Genomic DNA, 17215 nt, shown 5'->3' with positions numbered 1-17215 from the left:
CCAGTATTGAATATTAATTCAAATTAATCATCCTTGACCAACCCCTCCCTCGATACACTAAGTCACTGTCCATTTAGAAGCCAACTCATCTTCATTCTTCTCCTTTTTCTCTTCTTTGGGTTGTTGTGAAGATTACTTAGTGTTTACATGTGTTTTATTTAGAGTGACTTCTACATAATAATGGTCCGATAAATGTTAACAACAGCAGCAACGATTTTACTATTTTTCAAGATTCCTGTCTAGTGTGGCAGCTTTTCATGCCAATGTGAGCCTAGCTCTGTGACCTCTACAACCCCACAAAGTAAAATATGATTGTGCTTTCATGCTGATGACTAGCGAGCAACCCAACTCTTTCCCCCACGTCCTTAAGTAACTTATAAAACATTCTCCACTGTGCATGTGCCACGGGTGACAACTAGAAAAGTTTAGAGAAAGAGTGCTATCCACATAAGACGGGGCACCTCTTTTGCTCAAGTTCATGAATGGGTGTTGATGGCTGTCATAGTTTGGGTTTCCCCAAAAGCAGATTCAGAGGTCAGGGTTTGGGGGCAAGTAGTTAATTTGGGAGGTCACTTCAGGAAAGGGAGTGGGGAAAGAGAGACAAGGAAAGGAAGAAGCCAACAGAGTGCATTGCTGAGCATTGTTGCTGTGGAACACTGGAGCATTGACCCACTGGGCAACTTGCAGCCTGCACCTCAGCCTTCCTGGGGGCACGTGAGCTGGGACACGTACCCACCAGCTCACTAATCATGGGTTAAAGGATGCTCGCGGTGGCCTTGATTCCCTGACACTTTGGACCTACTCCACAGGTGGGCAGTGAGAACCCACAGTAAAAAGGCAGCAGGTGCCAGAGGTTGTACGTTGAGCCAAGATGCAAGGATGGCACGCGCGCCACAGGGACATACATGTAGGGCATGGTCAGCATCTGCTACGGCGATCCAGCTTATTAATGCCATATTGTGTATATATACGCATATAACAAAGCCTGCCGAATTATGTTTATATACACGTAAATCAAAGCCTGCCCTTTCAAACGACAGCTAAGACCCCACCATCTTGAAGACGGGCTGCGAAAGCCTCGCTCTTGCCTGCTGTGTGCCCTTTTGCTCTCCTGAGGGAAGCCAGCGGCACCCTCTTTAGCATTCTGCTGCCATGCTTAGTGCAGTAACAGAGGCCAGTGTCACTCTCATTACTTCACCTGTTGTATCTCTTGTGAAACTCGGCCTTTAGCCAGAATCGTCTTGAGTGGCTGCTCTGGCAACGGCTCAATGGTGAGCCTCCTTCACCTCATTTCTCTCAAGTAACTTGATTCCATCATACCATCAGAATTGCTTTTATGGGTTGGAAGGAGGCCTGGGGGAGGGGGTTGATGGGAAGCTGTTTTGAGATTTTAAAAAAATAATAAATTCATTGCCCTATACTTCCTCACATACCCACCACACTCTCCATCTGCATTCCTCTCCCTCTCTTTCCCATGCAGGACAGGGCTGTGTGCGTTCGGGGAGGTTGGTGAGGAATGTTCTGAGCAAACCATAACTCATCTCACATTTCATCTCCTTTGACCTGGGCTTGTAAAGTGTATTGTTTCATGTCCATTTGGTCCCCACACCAGAACTCGTGTGCTAAGATAGAAAAAGATTATGGTTATCCTCTCTGAAATATCAAGCAAAGTGTAATTTTGCATTGACAGTCAATGTTGACAACCCCAGTTCAACTGATGTTAACATTTCAATAAACCCAGTGATACGTGATCCCCCTCATTTAGGACAGAGATTTGCATCAATGCTGAAAATCCCATGTTTACTAATCGCATGCTATTTTTATTTTACTTGAGTTTGTGTGTAAATAGAAAAAATAAAAGCAGCACGCTTTCCTCATTAAAGACTTGAGGGGGAGGGAGGGCTTAAAAGTGGACGTGAATTTAGTGTGCAGAGTTCCGGAGAGTTTTATTTGTTTAAGTGTTGCTTCTTATTTCTGAATATTTATAGCCATTCCGCCCCAATTTGGTGCTTATAGTCACCCTGAGGGCTGGTGAGTATGGCAACCACTTTCTAAATAATATGCAGTGGACATGGGGATTTATGATTCCATACAATTGTTAGTATTTTATCACAGCCTTGGGCTAAGTGCCCTGCTGGGTAGGGTTGAGAGTATGGACTAAACCGCCTTTGAGGTGAAGGCCACTACAGAAGAAGCTGTGCCGCTAAAAATAAAATAATTCGCTACATAAACAATAGTTTTTACATTTGTGAGCTTTGCCTGGATGGACATTGATCTCCCAGATTGCTTTCTTTTTACAACTACTAGAGAGGCATCCACAGTTAAAGTAGAGGTGACTCCTGGAAACTGGGCTGGAAAGGGATGCTAGGGGAAAATTCAAGAAACAGAGGCCGTGGGTCAACTGTAAATGTTAGACGGGCTTAATGTTTTAAAGCATGGATTAATTGTATCTATGGGCTTCCCTGGTGGTGCAGTGGTTGAGAGTCTGCCTGCAGATGCAGGGGATACGGGTTCGTGTCCCGGTCCGGGAGGATCCCACATGCCGCGGAGCAGCTGGGCCCATGAGTCATGGCCGCTGAGCCTGCGCGTCCGGAGCCTGTTCTCTGCGACGGGAGAGGCCCGAGTTAAAAAAAAAAAAAAAAAAAAAAAAAAAAAAAAAAAAAAAAATTGTATCTGGTATCCTGTCAGTTTGAGTTTAAAATTTTTTTGTGTGCTAAGAACTTCTCAGAAGTAATTGATTTAAGGTATTACCATATGCCTCTGTATGCTTTAGCAATCTGTAGCTGCAAGCAGACCCTCACTCTTAAGTTTAAAACAAAAGTTGATCGTTGCTTCTTCCTCCAAAAAGGGCTGTTTTATTAGCAGCGTAAGTTATATCTATATTTATTTCAGTAGACTATGCTAGGTTTTCAATAGAAAATGTTTGAGTTTTGTAACAAGGTAACAATGTTTGTTTCCACATAGGAGCCTATAGACAAAGTTAAAGATATCGGGGAATTATCAACAAGAGCAAAATGAAAAAAAAAAAAAAAAAAAAAAAGAGGAAAGCAGTCTGGGGCAAGGTCAAAACCAGATTCACTCTCACTGTATTGAAAACATTCCCGGTTTTCCCCAATTCCAACAAATAGTTCAGTGGCCGGGTACAACCTTCAGTGAGTCTTCATTGCTGTATCTTTCTGCAACTTGATCAAAAGAGAAATATTGGGTAATAACTGAGTAACAAAAAATGTCTAAAGTGGTATTTGATGTACCATGGATGAAAAGCATTGCAAACTCAACTTGCTGTTTCAATTTTTCCCCTCTTTTGTTTTGTCCCCCCTTCTCCCTCTTTTGTTTTGTCCCCCCTTCTCCCTCTTTTGTTTTGATGTTCTGTTGACAGAATTTGTCCCCTCATAGTTTAAGTACTCACTGCGTTGTAGAGAGAAAACAGGTGAGTCATAAAACGTGTCTGAGCCTCTAGCTATAAAAGGTATTGGTTAGCCTAAAACTATTCTTAATGGCTTTAAATGTGCTCAAGAAAATATAATTAAGTATATATCCTGACACGTTAACTAACTAGAAAGATAAATACAGTATTTTAAACTTCCTTACGTTTCTGTTGGGAGTGTACGTCACTACAGCTGCTTTGGAAAACTGGCAGAATCTGCCAGAGTTAAACATCTGGATAACCTCTGGACCCGTAGCCCCAACTCCTGGGTGTACTGTCAACAGAAACAAGTGCTTGTGTTCACCAAGTGGCATGTATGAGAATGTTCATGGCAGCTTTATTCACAATAGCCCCAAACTGGAAGTAACCCAGTTGTCCTTCAACACTAGAATGGGTAAATTGTGGAATATTCATTCATTCAATGGAATACAACATTACAATGAAAAAGAATGAGCTGCTGCTCTAGGTGTAGATATAGCATGGATATATGGATACATGGATCAATCAGGCAGGCATAATATTGAACAAAATAGAGACAGTGCACATTGTCCATGTATATGAAGTGGAAAGACAGACAAAACTAATCTATGATAATAGCGGAGGGAATAGCAGTTCCTTCAGGGGATAGATATTGACCTGGGACAAGGTAGCTTTCTGGGGTGTTGGAAATGTTTTATATCTTGATTTGGGAATGGTTTTATATATATATACATATGTGTGTGTATGTAAAACTTTAGCAAGCAATTTAAATACAAAAGTGAATTTTTAAAAATCTTGTATAAATTGTGTAAGTCGGCTTCACCATTTACAACAAGAGTTAATTTTAATAATCTATCCTAATGAATGAGGAACTAAGCAGATTTGGAGTGACAGAAGCAGATTCTACGCACACCTGGGCACGCGCGCACATGCACACACACACAAACACAAACAAACAAACTCTGCACGCTTGGCCCTGAATTATTAATGACTGGTTCGGCCTCATTGACCCTCATACTTGGAAGAGATTTTGTATGTCATCTAATTCAATGATTCATTTGAAGCTTGTCTGCAAGCTTCCCTCTGGGTGGCCATTCTGCTTTTGTGAACAAGAGTCACCTGGTGACCAGAATACGGTCAAGACCTTCTGAGGCAGGCCTTGCTGTCATCAGGAGCCCATCCCTGGGCAAAACTCTGCCCTTGTCTATTCACTGGCCTTGCTCGTAACCCTTGGGGTCTTGCAGTTAAGTGGACAAAGGATCATGCTGTTGCTGTTTACCCTGAACATCTACTTTATGTTGTACACGTATGCTGCTGAAAAGCAAGTATGTTTTCAGGGATATTTATCTTGATATTTACCTCCCCTTTTAATTAATTACAGCACATCTTCCCACCAGGAGTTGTGTTTTCTCAAATGCATCTTCTCAATAGTTTTCCCTCAGGGATGAAATAGGATAGTGTGGATACGACATTCTGCTTGGACGTCTCAGAATCCCTTGGCCCTCCCCATACTCTAGGGCTAAACACCCTTGTCTTCCCAGTAATTAGCCTTTTCTGCTGTCCATACAAAGGCTTACGAGTCCACAGTCCATTCATTCAACACATATTTGTTGATCATCTTCTATGTGCCGGCAATGTTTTAGGGATACTGCCGGCAATGTTTTAGGGATACAGTGATAAGTAAAAACAGGTGTGGCATCTGTCTCCTTAGGGCTTTTGCTCTATGAAGAATTATTCATCAAACATTTACATAAATCAGTGTCAAATTGCAACTATGGTGTGTGCTGTGAGGAAAAGGTACGTGGTGTTATGAAAGCATAAGACGGGTAGTGATCCGTCTCAGAGGAGCCTTCCCTGCTGGAGTGTTGGCTGAGCAGAGGGCAAATGTTAAAATAAGCTGGGGAAAAGAGGAGAGAAATATCATTTCAGGACGAGGAAACAGCATGAGCAAGGCCTTACGGTAGGAAGGTGCAAGGGAACATGCCATATTCAGAGGACAGAGAGAAAGCCAGTGTGGCTGGTATGCGAAAGCAAAGAGCAAGACAGCATGAGCGAAGAGTCAGACCCCTCAGGGGAGAAATGCTGGCATTAATTTGGGGAGTGGTTTGAGGACAGAGCAGACTTCAAATGCTTGTAAAGGATGTTCCTTGGAAAGTAGCTGAACAAACTAAAGAGAACAGGTTTTAAGAGAATAGCTTTGGAATGGAAAATACTACATCCAGGTCCAGGGTGTGGTCTGGGGAGGAGGGAAGGTGGGAGTTGTCAAAAACGACCAGGTCGGGGCACTGGCAGGCCAGCTGCTGGGTGGGTCATCTTCCTGGATGCTGAAACCGCCCAAGGTTATAGCAGTCCTTGAGGTGGAGATGAAAACGATAACTGAGTGCCAGAGGTTTGGATGAATGTGGGAAAGTGACCAAGAGGTCACACATAATTGAGAAGAGACCACAGTTGCCATGGTTCTGAGAGAACTTTTATAATTTCTCTGCTGGGAATTACTCCTTCTAAAGGTTAATGCGGATGGCCATTGCAACAGAGTGATTATGGTTTTATTAGCTTTACACAGCCCTATAATTTTACTATTTAAATACTTCTTAAACATATCAAAAAGTTGGAGAAGATTGTCACGGGAAGAGAATAACTAAGGAAAGCTAAGACACATATCTGTAAAGGCCCGCGGGGTATATAATGCCAAGCTAAGGTGCTAAAGTTTACTCTGTAGGAGCTAGAGAGTCGGCCATGGCTGCCAGGGTTTTGTGTAAGGTGGTGGTAACTATACTTCAGGAAGAATCACCTGGAAGTGGTGTGCTGGATAGATGGAAGGAGGGGCGAAGACCGAGGGGCACAGTTACAAGTCACCTGCTGTTGTCAGGCTGAGAGCTGATCCGACCTCGGATAAGATCAATGGGAAAAGAAGGAAAGAATAGGGTGGTGTAAGATCCTTCAGAGAGATGCTGTCTGTAGGACCTGGTTACCAGCAGGGGAAGCAGCCAGATACTGCAGTGACGGGGGAAGAGGTAAAGCCAGAACCAGAAAGTCAGGAAGGATTCCTTTAGTGGAGGAATACGCATTGCATTTCTGGTTCTGGAGCCTGTCAAGGGGAGGCATCTGGGTGGTTGCAAATGTTGGTGTTAAACTCAGGGAAAAGGTGGACTGAAAAGCCTCTTCTGGGTAACCCCTAACCACACATGCCCATCCTGGATGCCTTCTTTTTCTTTGCAGCCCACAAGGACTCCTGCTTTCTCCCCGTCGACTTTCCCTCACCTTTTCCATCGATTCCTTGCTGCTCACAGCTTGCTTCTGAGGACAATGTCTCCTCAGCTTCCCACGTATAGTTCCCTCCCCTAGACAGTCTATCTTTTCCAAGAAAGCCTCCCTAAGTGCTCTTCATCTATGTCCTCACATCCCTAAATGCCCTTGTCTTGCTGTGTTGCGGTTGCCTCTTATTTGCTCCCCCCAGACTTTGGGCTTTAAAGACAGGGACTCATTAAAAATGTGTCTGTCTATACATATATATACATATGTGTATATGTATGTATACATACTCTTTTCTAGTTAGCTAATTCATTAAACAAATTATTATTTAATTAACAGGTTTTTCTAACTTTAAGAGTTTTACATTTTGAAGCCTTAATTTAAGGAAGGGATGAAACAATGCAAAACAAACCCATAATCCCAAATGTCATAGATGAATTTGCAAAGTTGAGCACTTATGCACATTTTTCATATGACGGTGAGCATGTGGGGCTTGGCCCTGCTTTGTTTTGTCCCCTTTCCTAATATACTCCCTAACAAAGCATGTAGAAACCTAATTAGAAAAGCAACATTTATTTTTGGAAGTGGGGACAAACAACTCCTCTCTCTTACTTCTCTCTCACATTTTCTCTGAAAGTCCACTGAGATTTAAACCATTAGTATGAACTACTGGAATATGTATTTGCCTTCCAGTAAAACTGGGTCTTTTAAATCTCCGATCTCCCCATTTCAACAACACCTCTCTCTTTCTTCGTCTGCATGAACAATGTCGCGGGAGCCTCCCTGATAAGATGATGTCCTCACGGACGTATTGATGGATGATGCTTGTAGTATCAGCTCAGACATCTGAGTTTAGGATGTTGGGAATGGCAGACATTTAATGGATGCTCCTAGAAAAAGGAGCCAGGGGAGGTCAAATAGGTAGGAGGAGACACAGAAGAAGGCAGTGTTGAAAAATCTAGGAGGAGAATCTGCAAATCTATAGAGACAAAGTAGATTAGTAGTTGACAGGGGCTGGGAGGAGGGGAGATTGGGAAATGACTGTTAATGGGTACAGATTTTTTTTTTTTCGGACAGTGAAAATATTCTGGAATTAGTGGTGATGATTGCACAAATTTGTGGACATATTAAAAACCACTGAATTGTACATTTTAAAACAATTTTTAAAATCTCTTTTAAAAAGTTCAGGAGGGGGCTTCCCTGGTGGCGCAGTGGTTGAGAGTCCGCCTGCCGATGCAGGAGACACGGGTTCGTGCCCCGGTCCGGGAAGATCCCACATGCCGCGGAGCAACTAAGCCTGTGAGCCATGGCCGCTAGGCCTGCGCGTCCAGAGCCTGTGCTCTGCAACGGGAGAGGCCACAACAGTGAGAGGCCTGCATACCGGAAAAAAAAAAAAAAAAAAAAAAAAGTTCAGGAGGGAAGACGTATTGAAATATGAAAAACTAGTTAAACACATTTAATACCAAAAGATGAAGAGTGATTGAAAGGCTATGGGCCATTTTGATTAGGAAGCCAGTGGTGAGCTTGAAGAGAGTAGTTTCAACAGAACAGTCACTCCCATCTCTTCTTCTTTCTGCTCCATAAATAAGTAACTTACAAGGTTATTCTTTCACATATTTTTATCTCTGTTGGCAGAATGTCTGATGATTCTGCAAGTTCTCGAATGTGCTTGGTTTATATACACTAAAGGATGAATTTTAGAAACTCTGATTATGTGTGCTCATGTTCATCGATGTATTATAAGGGCGTCATTCTTCCTGCCCTTCTAAAACCAAACCTGTACTACAAAATCGGGTCATTTCATATTGTCTTCATGTGAAACATCATTCCCAATGGCTCTGAATGGAACAGGCGTTACCTTCCTTGAATTCGCGCAATAGCTTTCAGTGGTATGGCTATGTGACAGGTTGCTCGCTGTGTTTTGTGCCAGCTCACTGATGGAGTGCTGCTGACCTCGTGACCCTGCCTCAGCCACATGTAGTCTCTGACCCACGTTTACTTGATTTGTAAACTGAGGGTAATAAACGTTAATCTGACACCTCATATGAGAAAAGTTGGTTTTTTTTTTTTTTTTTTTGCGGTACGCGGGCCTCTCACTGTTGTGGCCTCTCCCGTTGCGGAGCACAGGCTCCGGACGCGCAGGCTCAGCGGCCACGGCTCACGGGCCCAGCCGCTCCGCGGCACGTGGGATCTTCCCGGACCGGGGCACGAACCCGTGTCCCCTGCATCGGCAGGAGGATTCTCAACCACCGCGCCACCAGGGAAGCCCTGTAAATACATTTTAATAGACATCGTACAACTGAAGAGACAGTTAGTCCTTTATTGCCTTTTAGCTCTAGATGGGCATAGGACCAGCCCCCTTAATGCCTTGTATATAGCATCACAGGCTTCATATACTGTAATGCGCAGTGTAGGAGTGTATACATTACTGAGGTCTCCCTTGCTCAGTACTAATTGGTTGAAATGAATACTGTTTAAATGAGAAAAACCCAGTATCACACCATGATTGACTTCTCTATTGCCTTTGCCTTTTAAAAAAATTTGTTTTATTCTGTTCTTCACTTAGGTTTTCCAAACGAGCCTGCTGCAATCATTGCCCTCAGCACCATTAAGGAATGGCTGGCCAAGAATCAGCACCAGGTAGGAGAAAAACACAATCAGTGAGCATACAAGATGCTGGAATTCGATTCTCAGTTTTGAAAAGGCAGATGCGTTTATTCCATAAATATCAAGTTGACCTAGTCGTTGAGCCAAAGCTAGCTGATACTGCTTCATTTGGGTTACATGGGTGATTGAATATTTTCCTATAATTAATTGACTGAAGGGATTATGTTGATTGGTTTCAGTGGTGAAGATGGGCAAAATGATCAGATTCATTTAGCCATGATCTCATTTTTATGTCGTTAGATAATATGGATTTGTGTGTAAAGGACAGAACAGGGTGGATTTCGTTAAGATGAATTCAGGGATCATCTGGTGCTATTTTCCTTAAAGAGTTAAGTTATCTTTGTTGACAGGGGATTCCTGGTGGTCGGTAATTTTTTCAGTAATCTAAGATCTCTATTTATAACTAATCACTTCTATAAAGTGACTTCTGAGTGTGCTATTGGATAATTGATAGCTAAATCGTCATGATCAGGATTTTTATGAAACTAAAGTCTTCCATCAAAGTGTTCATCATGCCTCCGATTCTGCTTATTTAATAAGAGCTTTGGGATATATGTAGTGATGAACAGGAGACTTACTCAAGTAAGCAAGGCAATTCAATAAGTAGAGATGCTATGGAGGCTTAAATTTCAGAGGTTTAGCAATTAACATGTTATTACAGCAAATAGGTTTCACACAGCACACAATGTTGTGCATTTTTCTTCCGATTTTGGTTTTCTCCTCATATACTCACATGAGTACTGTAAAGAATTTTGTTCCATTTATGATGGCCCATGAATATAGCTTTCTCCTAGGTAGGAGATGGATTATTTGGAAATGTTTGGATATGGAAAGAGACTATGGGAGTTTCCTAATGAGAGATAGCTCTCGGTGCTCTTGTGTGTTTAAAGAAACAGCAGCATCATTTTTGCTAATTACTGTAATTTCAGCATTTTTAAAAGAGACACGAACATTGTTAATTTCAAGTAGAAGTAAAGACCTCACGGCTAAACATACTTTGGTGCTTGCTGTTTCTTTTCCTCTTACTTTAAAAGGTATACATATGACAACTTCAATTTAGAGAATAACTTTAGTAACCTCTAAGATGCAGAAAAAAATAACTAAAATAGCCAGTTTACAAAACATTTCTTTGACATGTATTATTTTATTTTCACAACAATCTTATAGAATGTCTAGGATAGGTATTGCTATCATTATCCTCATCTAGAATCAAAAGGTTAAATGACAAGCTCAAGACTTTGGAGTCTCAGAGCCAAGAGTCTGACCTGCCTCTCCTTGGAATGCCCCTGAGGCCAGGGAGAGATGTTCAGTCCCTTTGAAAACGGGTAATCTTCAATATATCTCTCGGTCATAGTAAAGGCTCCTGGACCATCTGCTTGGCAGAAATGTAGTGTTTCAAAGTTAAAAACTAACAAGTGAGCTGGTATATTGGTATAAATTTATCCTTTCCACTAAAATAATAATCCGAGGATATTTCCCACTTTGGGAAGTTCCCATGTGCCATCTAGGCATGTGATGGGAGTACACATAACTACACAAAACATCAAGGAGTTGATGACGACGAGCAAATGTGTTGGTCACATTTACAGCTCATTGACAAATTCTACTGATAGACTGTCTCTAAATGATTCAGAAAGTTATTTTTCCTAGATGTTTGTTAGCTTAGTGTTTCCTACTTAGTGTTTTTTTACTCTGATCTCCTTACTAGCCTACTCTGTCTTTGAGTCCTTTCTTTTGCTTTCATATTCTTTTCTTGCTCATGTCTTCGTTTCATTGTAGAAAATCTAGATAATTTGGACTGAGAAACACAACTTAGTTATTTCCATTGCAACCTTAAACATAGCCTGTGCTAATTCTCTTTTCAGTGCGCCTTGGCTAAATGAATTTGAACAAGTCAGATTTTGCCTGATAACTGAATTATAAGTGGTAGGACATAGATAAAAGCTATACAAATGGATTATCCAGCAATATGTTGTTATTTTTTGCTCTGTTAACAAACAAACTAGGTTAAGGACTTATTCAGTTGTCTCTTCATTGCAGTATGCTTTTGGCATTTTGATTGTTTAAGCTATGTATTCATTAATTCAGTCATTTGATGAAAATTGATTAAATCCCATGAAGCCTCACACACTTTTCTAATACTAAGGACAGAACAGTGAAAAACAAAACCTTTTCCTTATGATGTTCATAGTCTGGGAAAATAGAAATATAAATGAAACAAATAAAATAGCTCAAAGAGTACAAAGTAAAACAAGGTACTTGAGTAGTGAGTTTTTGGGGGATGTGGTTTTAGAGAATGTAGAGATTGCTCTGAGGACATAATCCTGGAACAAAGGTTTGGACGATAGGAAGGAGCATGCCAAGGCACACAAAAGTCTTGAGGAAGGACATTGCACACAGAGGGAAGACAAGAGGCAACCCTGAGGGGAGAATGAGTTTACCGTTTGCAAGAGGGTAAGAGAGAGTGTGGGTGGAGCACAGGGATGAAAGAATAGCAGGAGACAAATTTGGACGAATGGTCAGGGGTCAGATCATAGAGTGTTGTGGTTTCATGGAGGGACTGTGATTTTTATTCTGTCTTTTGATGGGAAATCATTGAGGGTTTGGGGCAGGGAGTAGCTGATCAGATTCACCTTTAAAATGACCAAATTCGGGGGCTTCCCTGGTGGCGCAGTGGTTGAGAGCCCGCCTGCCGATGCAGGGGACATGGGTTCGTGCCCCAGTCCGGGAAGATCCCACATGCCGCGCAGCGGCTGAGCCCGTGAGCCATGGTCGCTGAGCCTGTGCGTCCGTAGCCTGTGCTCCGCAACCAGAGAGGCCACAGCAGTGAGAGGCCTGCGTACCGCAAAAAAAAAAAGAGAGAGAGAATTCTGGTTGCTGCTTGGAGAATGAAGTTAAAAGATGTAAGAGTAGAAAAGGGAAGACTAATTAAGGGGCTCCTACAGTAAATCCAGGCAAGGGACCAGTGTTCTTGGGAATACAGTAATGGTGGTAAAGGAGGCAACAGCATCAGGTTTAGAAAATATTTTCTCTGAACAATAGTTGATTTGATTCTATCTCATTACACAAATCACACATTAGCATAGCAAAAGAGTCCTGACCCGGCACACTTGGGCCCAGTGGACGGGACAGGGAAAAACACGTTCTGTTCATCCACCATCTGCTTGTTTCATTTGCCCAAAGTCTGAGCTGTGAGCATACTGTTGTTGTTGCTGTTGTCACCACATATTTAAGGGGACTCGGGGACTTCAGGGAGCCCAGCTGAACAAATAGTACAGTTGGCTCTGACTGCATTGGTGCTAATGGATGGAGCAGAGCTTTAATTTAAAAAAGAAAAGGAAGGAGAATCCTCAAGAAGATATTATTATTAGGGCACATCAGTGACCTTCCAGAACTAAAAAAAATATAATGACTTCTGGTTGAAAAATTTAAAAACAAAAGAGAATATTCACTACTGAGAATTGAATGATTGCTCTGTGAAGACCAGAGAGATGAATTAAACACAGAACAGAAATTCAAAGAAATGGCAATCATGACTGCAGAGATAAGGTATGAGGCAGAGAGACCCAGGGATCAAACATAAGGTGGGGCGAGCAATGGAGATTACCCGCTGGCATTTTGGGCTAAATTAAGAATTAAGAATGCGTGAGCTCAGAAAATCAGGAGAAAAGAATATCAGAGTTGGCTATAAAAAAAAAAAAAAAAATTGACAGCATGTGGCATGATGACGTTTCCCAAAGCTCCCATTTTTCTTAAGCAGAAACTTGACTAAAGAGACAAGTGAGCAAAACAAGGGGTCGTTATGGAAACGAGCAGCGGAAATGGGGCACTGACTCCTACTTCCGGGTGGATGCTCTGCGTCATCATCTGCGGTTTCATGCATTCCTCATTTGTCATGCTGTCTAAAAATACCGTTCCTTGTGAAATAGTGATTTCTTCACTCCACAGTTCTGAGGCACCCCTTTCCTATCAGGAGGTTAGCCTAAGCGGTGTTTCTACCGTGCCCGTCCTGTTGATCCACCTTAGGGACTCACATGCCATCTGGCTATCGGTCTAGGGAGCAATGTATGTATTTATAAGTTTTTCCATAGATAGCAGAAGAATAGGATGTCTTTCATTTTTAAAAGCCACAAATAGCTTGATACTGGGAGCTGTTTGCCCATTATGGAGGTCATGTTCAGTGATTTTAAATACCCCAAGGGGGCAACCATCCCACAGCTCAGAGCGCTTGTGGTTAAGGCTTCCAGGAAGTCACCTTAGGGGGTAAGGAAGTCACCTTAGGGGGTAAGGCATCCAAGGTGAATATTCCAAGCTGGAAGATCAATGGGTTTCCCAGGCACTTTGAAACCTGGAAACCCTAAGGTATTGTACTAATCAGGCCTCAGTTATAGTGTGACACAAACCTGGAACCCCCACCCCTCTGCCAGTGATAAAGCAGCTGACAGATGGGCAGGAGCATAGCATTCTGGGAGCTCTAATTAAAGGTGTGGCCGTGGGCAGCCGTGGTTCAGAGGGGAGGTTATGGTTCACCTGAGACCAGGCCCCAGCTGCATCTCTGCAGATCTTTGAGGATGTCATTTTCCAGAAACCTTCCCATTCATTTGCTTCATGGGAATTCCCTAATCTCCCCTCTCCTGGCCACAGACCCCTCCTCCCCAAGCCGACCCCCTGTTCTGGGGTGGGAACAATTCAATGGAGGAACCTCTGGTTTATCTTTGAAGGCCCTCTGTAGGCACCTGGCTTGACTTGGGGATCACTGGCAGGGAGGAACCCCAGCTCTGCATTTTCAAAACCAAAATCAGTTTTCTTCCGTGTAGGAGGAAGGTGGAAGTTTTTTCTCATTGCATGCAGATTTTGGACCTTTGCCTAGCATAGAATACTTTTTAACTGTGCTTTTAGCATGAACAGATTGTTGTTAAAAATGTTAAATGTCATCTACTTGTCATTTAAATTGTTTACTCGGTGCCTTCCAAGGGAAACACGACCCTTGTGGTATTGCTGTTTGTCCCTTTGGGTAGTGTGCCTGCAGATGTGGCAGGCCATCCTGAGATGCTGTATGTGGCAGTGTGGCACCGAGACAGACGCCCAGCTCTGCACCTTGTTGTGAGCCCAGGTCCCAGACTTCATTACCCAGTGTGGTCTAGGCCCCAAGGTCAACTGACGGCAGCCAGAGAACAGAACTAGTTTTGGGCTCATCGTTGATGTTCTTTAGAAGTTAAGATACTGGTTTCTGGCTTCACTGTCATCCTCCCCTGCCTTCCAACATTTAGACACACAATCCGCAAAGTATTGAAAAGGGTGAACACATTCCTCTCCATCAGAACCTAGAATTGGGAATCCACTGAAGACAGGCACATTCAGGCTCCTAAAAGTTTCATCTGCTGTTCTCGTGCTAACTTGACAAGATCAGGGTCACAGCCACTTGCTTCCTCACCACAGATCAGAGGAAGCGTTGCACTTTAGCTTCTGGCGCCAAGACTATTTTATTCCCCTTCTTGGCAGAGGTTTTTGAACATATGCAGTGTTAAAAATTGTCACTTTTATTTCAGAATCATATTATGGATCACCAAAAAAAACCCCAAGAAACAGTGTGAGGCCTGCCTTATGTCACTGACACAGAACACCCTTAGGATCTGTGTGGTTCTTAACCGGGGGGCTTAAATGAAACATGAAATGATGCTTACATTTCTGATGGGAAAATTATATACTTCACACCAAGTTTCAATTCCTGTGGACGATTGTTTACAGAAATACAAAACAAGCACCATCCTTCAATTCTGCAGAAGACAGTGGTGTGGTTAACATTCAGAAATCTGGAAGGAGCAGATGAGGTGCCCCGTGCTCTCCTTGGGGGGGTGTCTTCTTATGTCTAGAAGCATCGCTTGAATATCTGCGCTGGCCTTAGTTTCTGGAACAAGTTAAGTTTAAGATATGTGCATATAGAAAAATAAATGCCATCCTAAAATCTTCACATTCTGTGCAGGAATGTGGTTATGGTACTAATACCCATCATCCTAATATGCTGCTGTAAAAATGTATCCTTTGACTAAGCCCAAGGCTGGTCTTCAGGTGGAACCCATGATGCTTATTGCCTGTGACATAATGGAAGAAAAGTATTCCCAGACTTTGTGCGTGTGCCGTGTTCCTTTTGCTCTTCAAGAACCCTCATGACTTGCAAACAGTTTGTTATCTCTTTCCCTCCATCTTCTTTCTTCCCTCCCTCCCTCCCTCCCCTCTTTCCCCCTTTTTCACACACACACACACACACACACGCATTCACTCACCCACTCACTCACTCATACACATAATACTATTCCGTTCTCAGGCTGTCTTTGTTGAGGTTTATGACAGTTACATTGGTGGTCAGGTGTGAGTTTTGGCTCTTCATCTTGTGATTCTAAATACCCATTGTCAGAATAAAAGCCATGCCCCAAGGTAGCTTCTGCCTTTCTTGGGTGGGAGGCAGTGTTCAGGCACCAGGGGTCACCATAGACTGCCCACCTGAGAGCTTGCCAGTGGGCAAATCCACTTGCCTCTCCATCCCCACGCTGCTTTAGCATCTATTCCCAACAGGCACGCCTGAGTTTTGCAGCCAGAAATTAGAGCCTCTTGCTGTTGTTTCCGGGTTTCATAATCCTGTTCCCATCAGTAAGAATCACAAGAGATGGAATAATATAAATTGTGCTGCTTTAGTTAGTGAGCCCCCTGCCAGTTAGCCAGTGTGCCTAGGGTAGGGAGGGTGTTACTCAGACACTTCCAGGCACTGAGGTAAGGATGCCCAAGCACCCTTTTCCCTAATCTAACTCTACATGGACAACTCTTTTAAAGTCTGATGATCCTTTTTCTCCTAGCAGGGCATGTCTCTATAATCAAGGCCCTAGGGTGCTCTAGTGACATCAACCTACAGTCCCAGGTAGTTTAGGGGTTGATTTCTGTGCTGACACATAAATAGCACATGTCCTCCTCTGCCAGCTCTGATATGTCCCGTGACTTGTGTTTGGGACACATACTGTTCATATTTCTACAACATCTTCCCCAAACTTTCTTCAAGATAGGTATGTTTATCTTTAATTTTATAGATGTGGCAGTTAAGGTTCAAGGGAAAGGAAATTCCTAAGATCAACTAGTTGGGCACTTTGGTGTTCTACTATAACCCTGCTTCTGTGCCCAGTGGCAATTATTTCAAAGCAACCAAACTTAGTCGCTCAAAGTATTATACATCTGTGAGCATGGGACCCAAAATCGGCTGATGAGAGTCTTCTCCTGGGACTATTTTTACAAACTGGAGTTGGGAAGGGAAAATTAGGGCCCACTTCGGTGGTGGAGCAGGGCCATAGGAGCTGCCAGTGGCCATGTTCCCTGCCATCATTTTTGGGGTTAGGGTTAGGATATCTACTTCAGGAGGATATTTTGCTGAAGGTGTCACTGATTATTGAGGAGCCTGCAAAGTCAACAAGCCCATTTTGCTGGCTTGAGTGAAGAATCACACCTGAGGCAAAGTGTTGGTTCTTTTAACAAAACAGAATAACCTCCTATTCTTAGTATTAATATCTCAAGCTAATAATTCTCAACTAGAGAAAAGGAAAGGTTGAGAATAATTTGGAAGTTTGTTCCCCCAAACTGCATGTTTTAAGTAGTTTATCCTACCCCTTTCACAGAACTCCTCTTATGTGGAACCACTGCTTTCAATGGAATTGCTCCAGGTCTTTCAAACATGTTGGGTTGGGAAAAAAATATTTAGGGTCACTGTTCTCAGCAGCAAAGTGAGTAAGAGCTCTTTTAAAAATGTAGGCTTTCAATACTTACTTTCATGCAGGGGGCAAATCATCAGCTTGTTTATTTTCTGATGGCTGTATCTTCCTCTGTATTGTAACCTTGTGGTAAAGAAAC

General features: G+C 42.8%; 1 protein-coding gene across 1 annotated transcript in view; it reads left to right on the top strand.

The window, feature by feature from the left end:
- The window catches only part of MACROD2 (mono-ADP ribosylhydrolase 2), a 1977737-nt gene that overhangs the window by 1449178 nt on the left and 511344 nt on the right, over positions 1–17215 (top strand). The window contains exon 8 of the mRNA XM_067012448.1: positions 9225–9298. Within this exon, the coding sequence (XP_066868549.1) occupies positions 9225–9298 (74 nt within the window). The remainder of the gene's footprint in view (positions 1–9224; positions 9299–17215) is intronic.

The sequence above is a fragment of the Kogia breviceps genome, chromosome 14 (assembly GCF_026419965.1).
Source record: "Kogia breviceps isolate mKogBre1 chromosome 14, mKogBre1 haplotype 1, whole genome shotgun sequence".
NCBI lineage: Eukaryota > Metazoa > Chordata > Mammalia > Artiodactyla > Physeteridae > Kogia > Kogia breviceps.
Note: the sequence above shows the minus strand (reverse complement) of the source record. Positions and strands in the feature narration are given on the sequence as shown.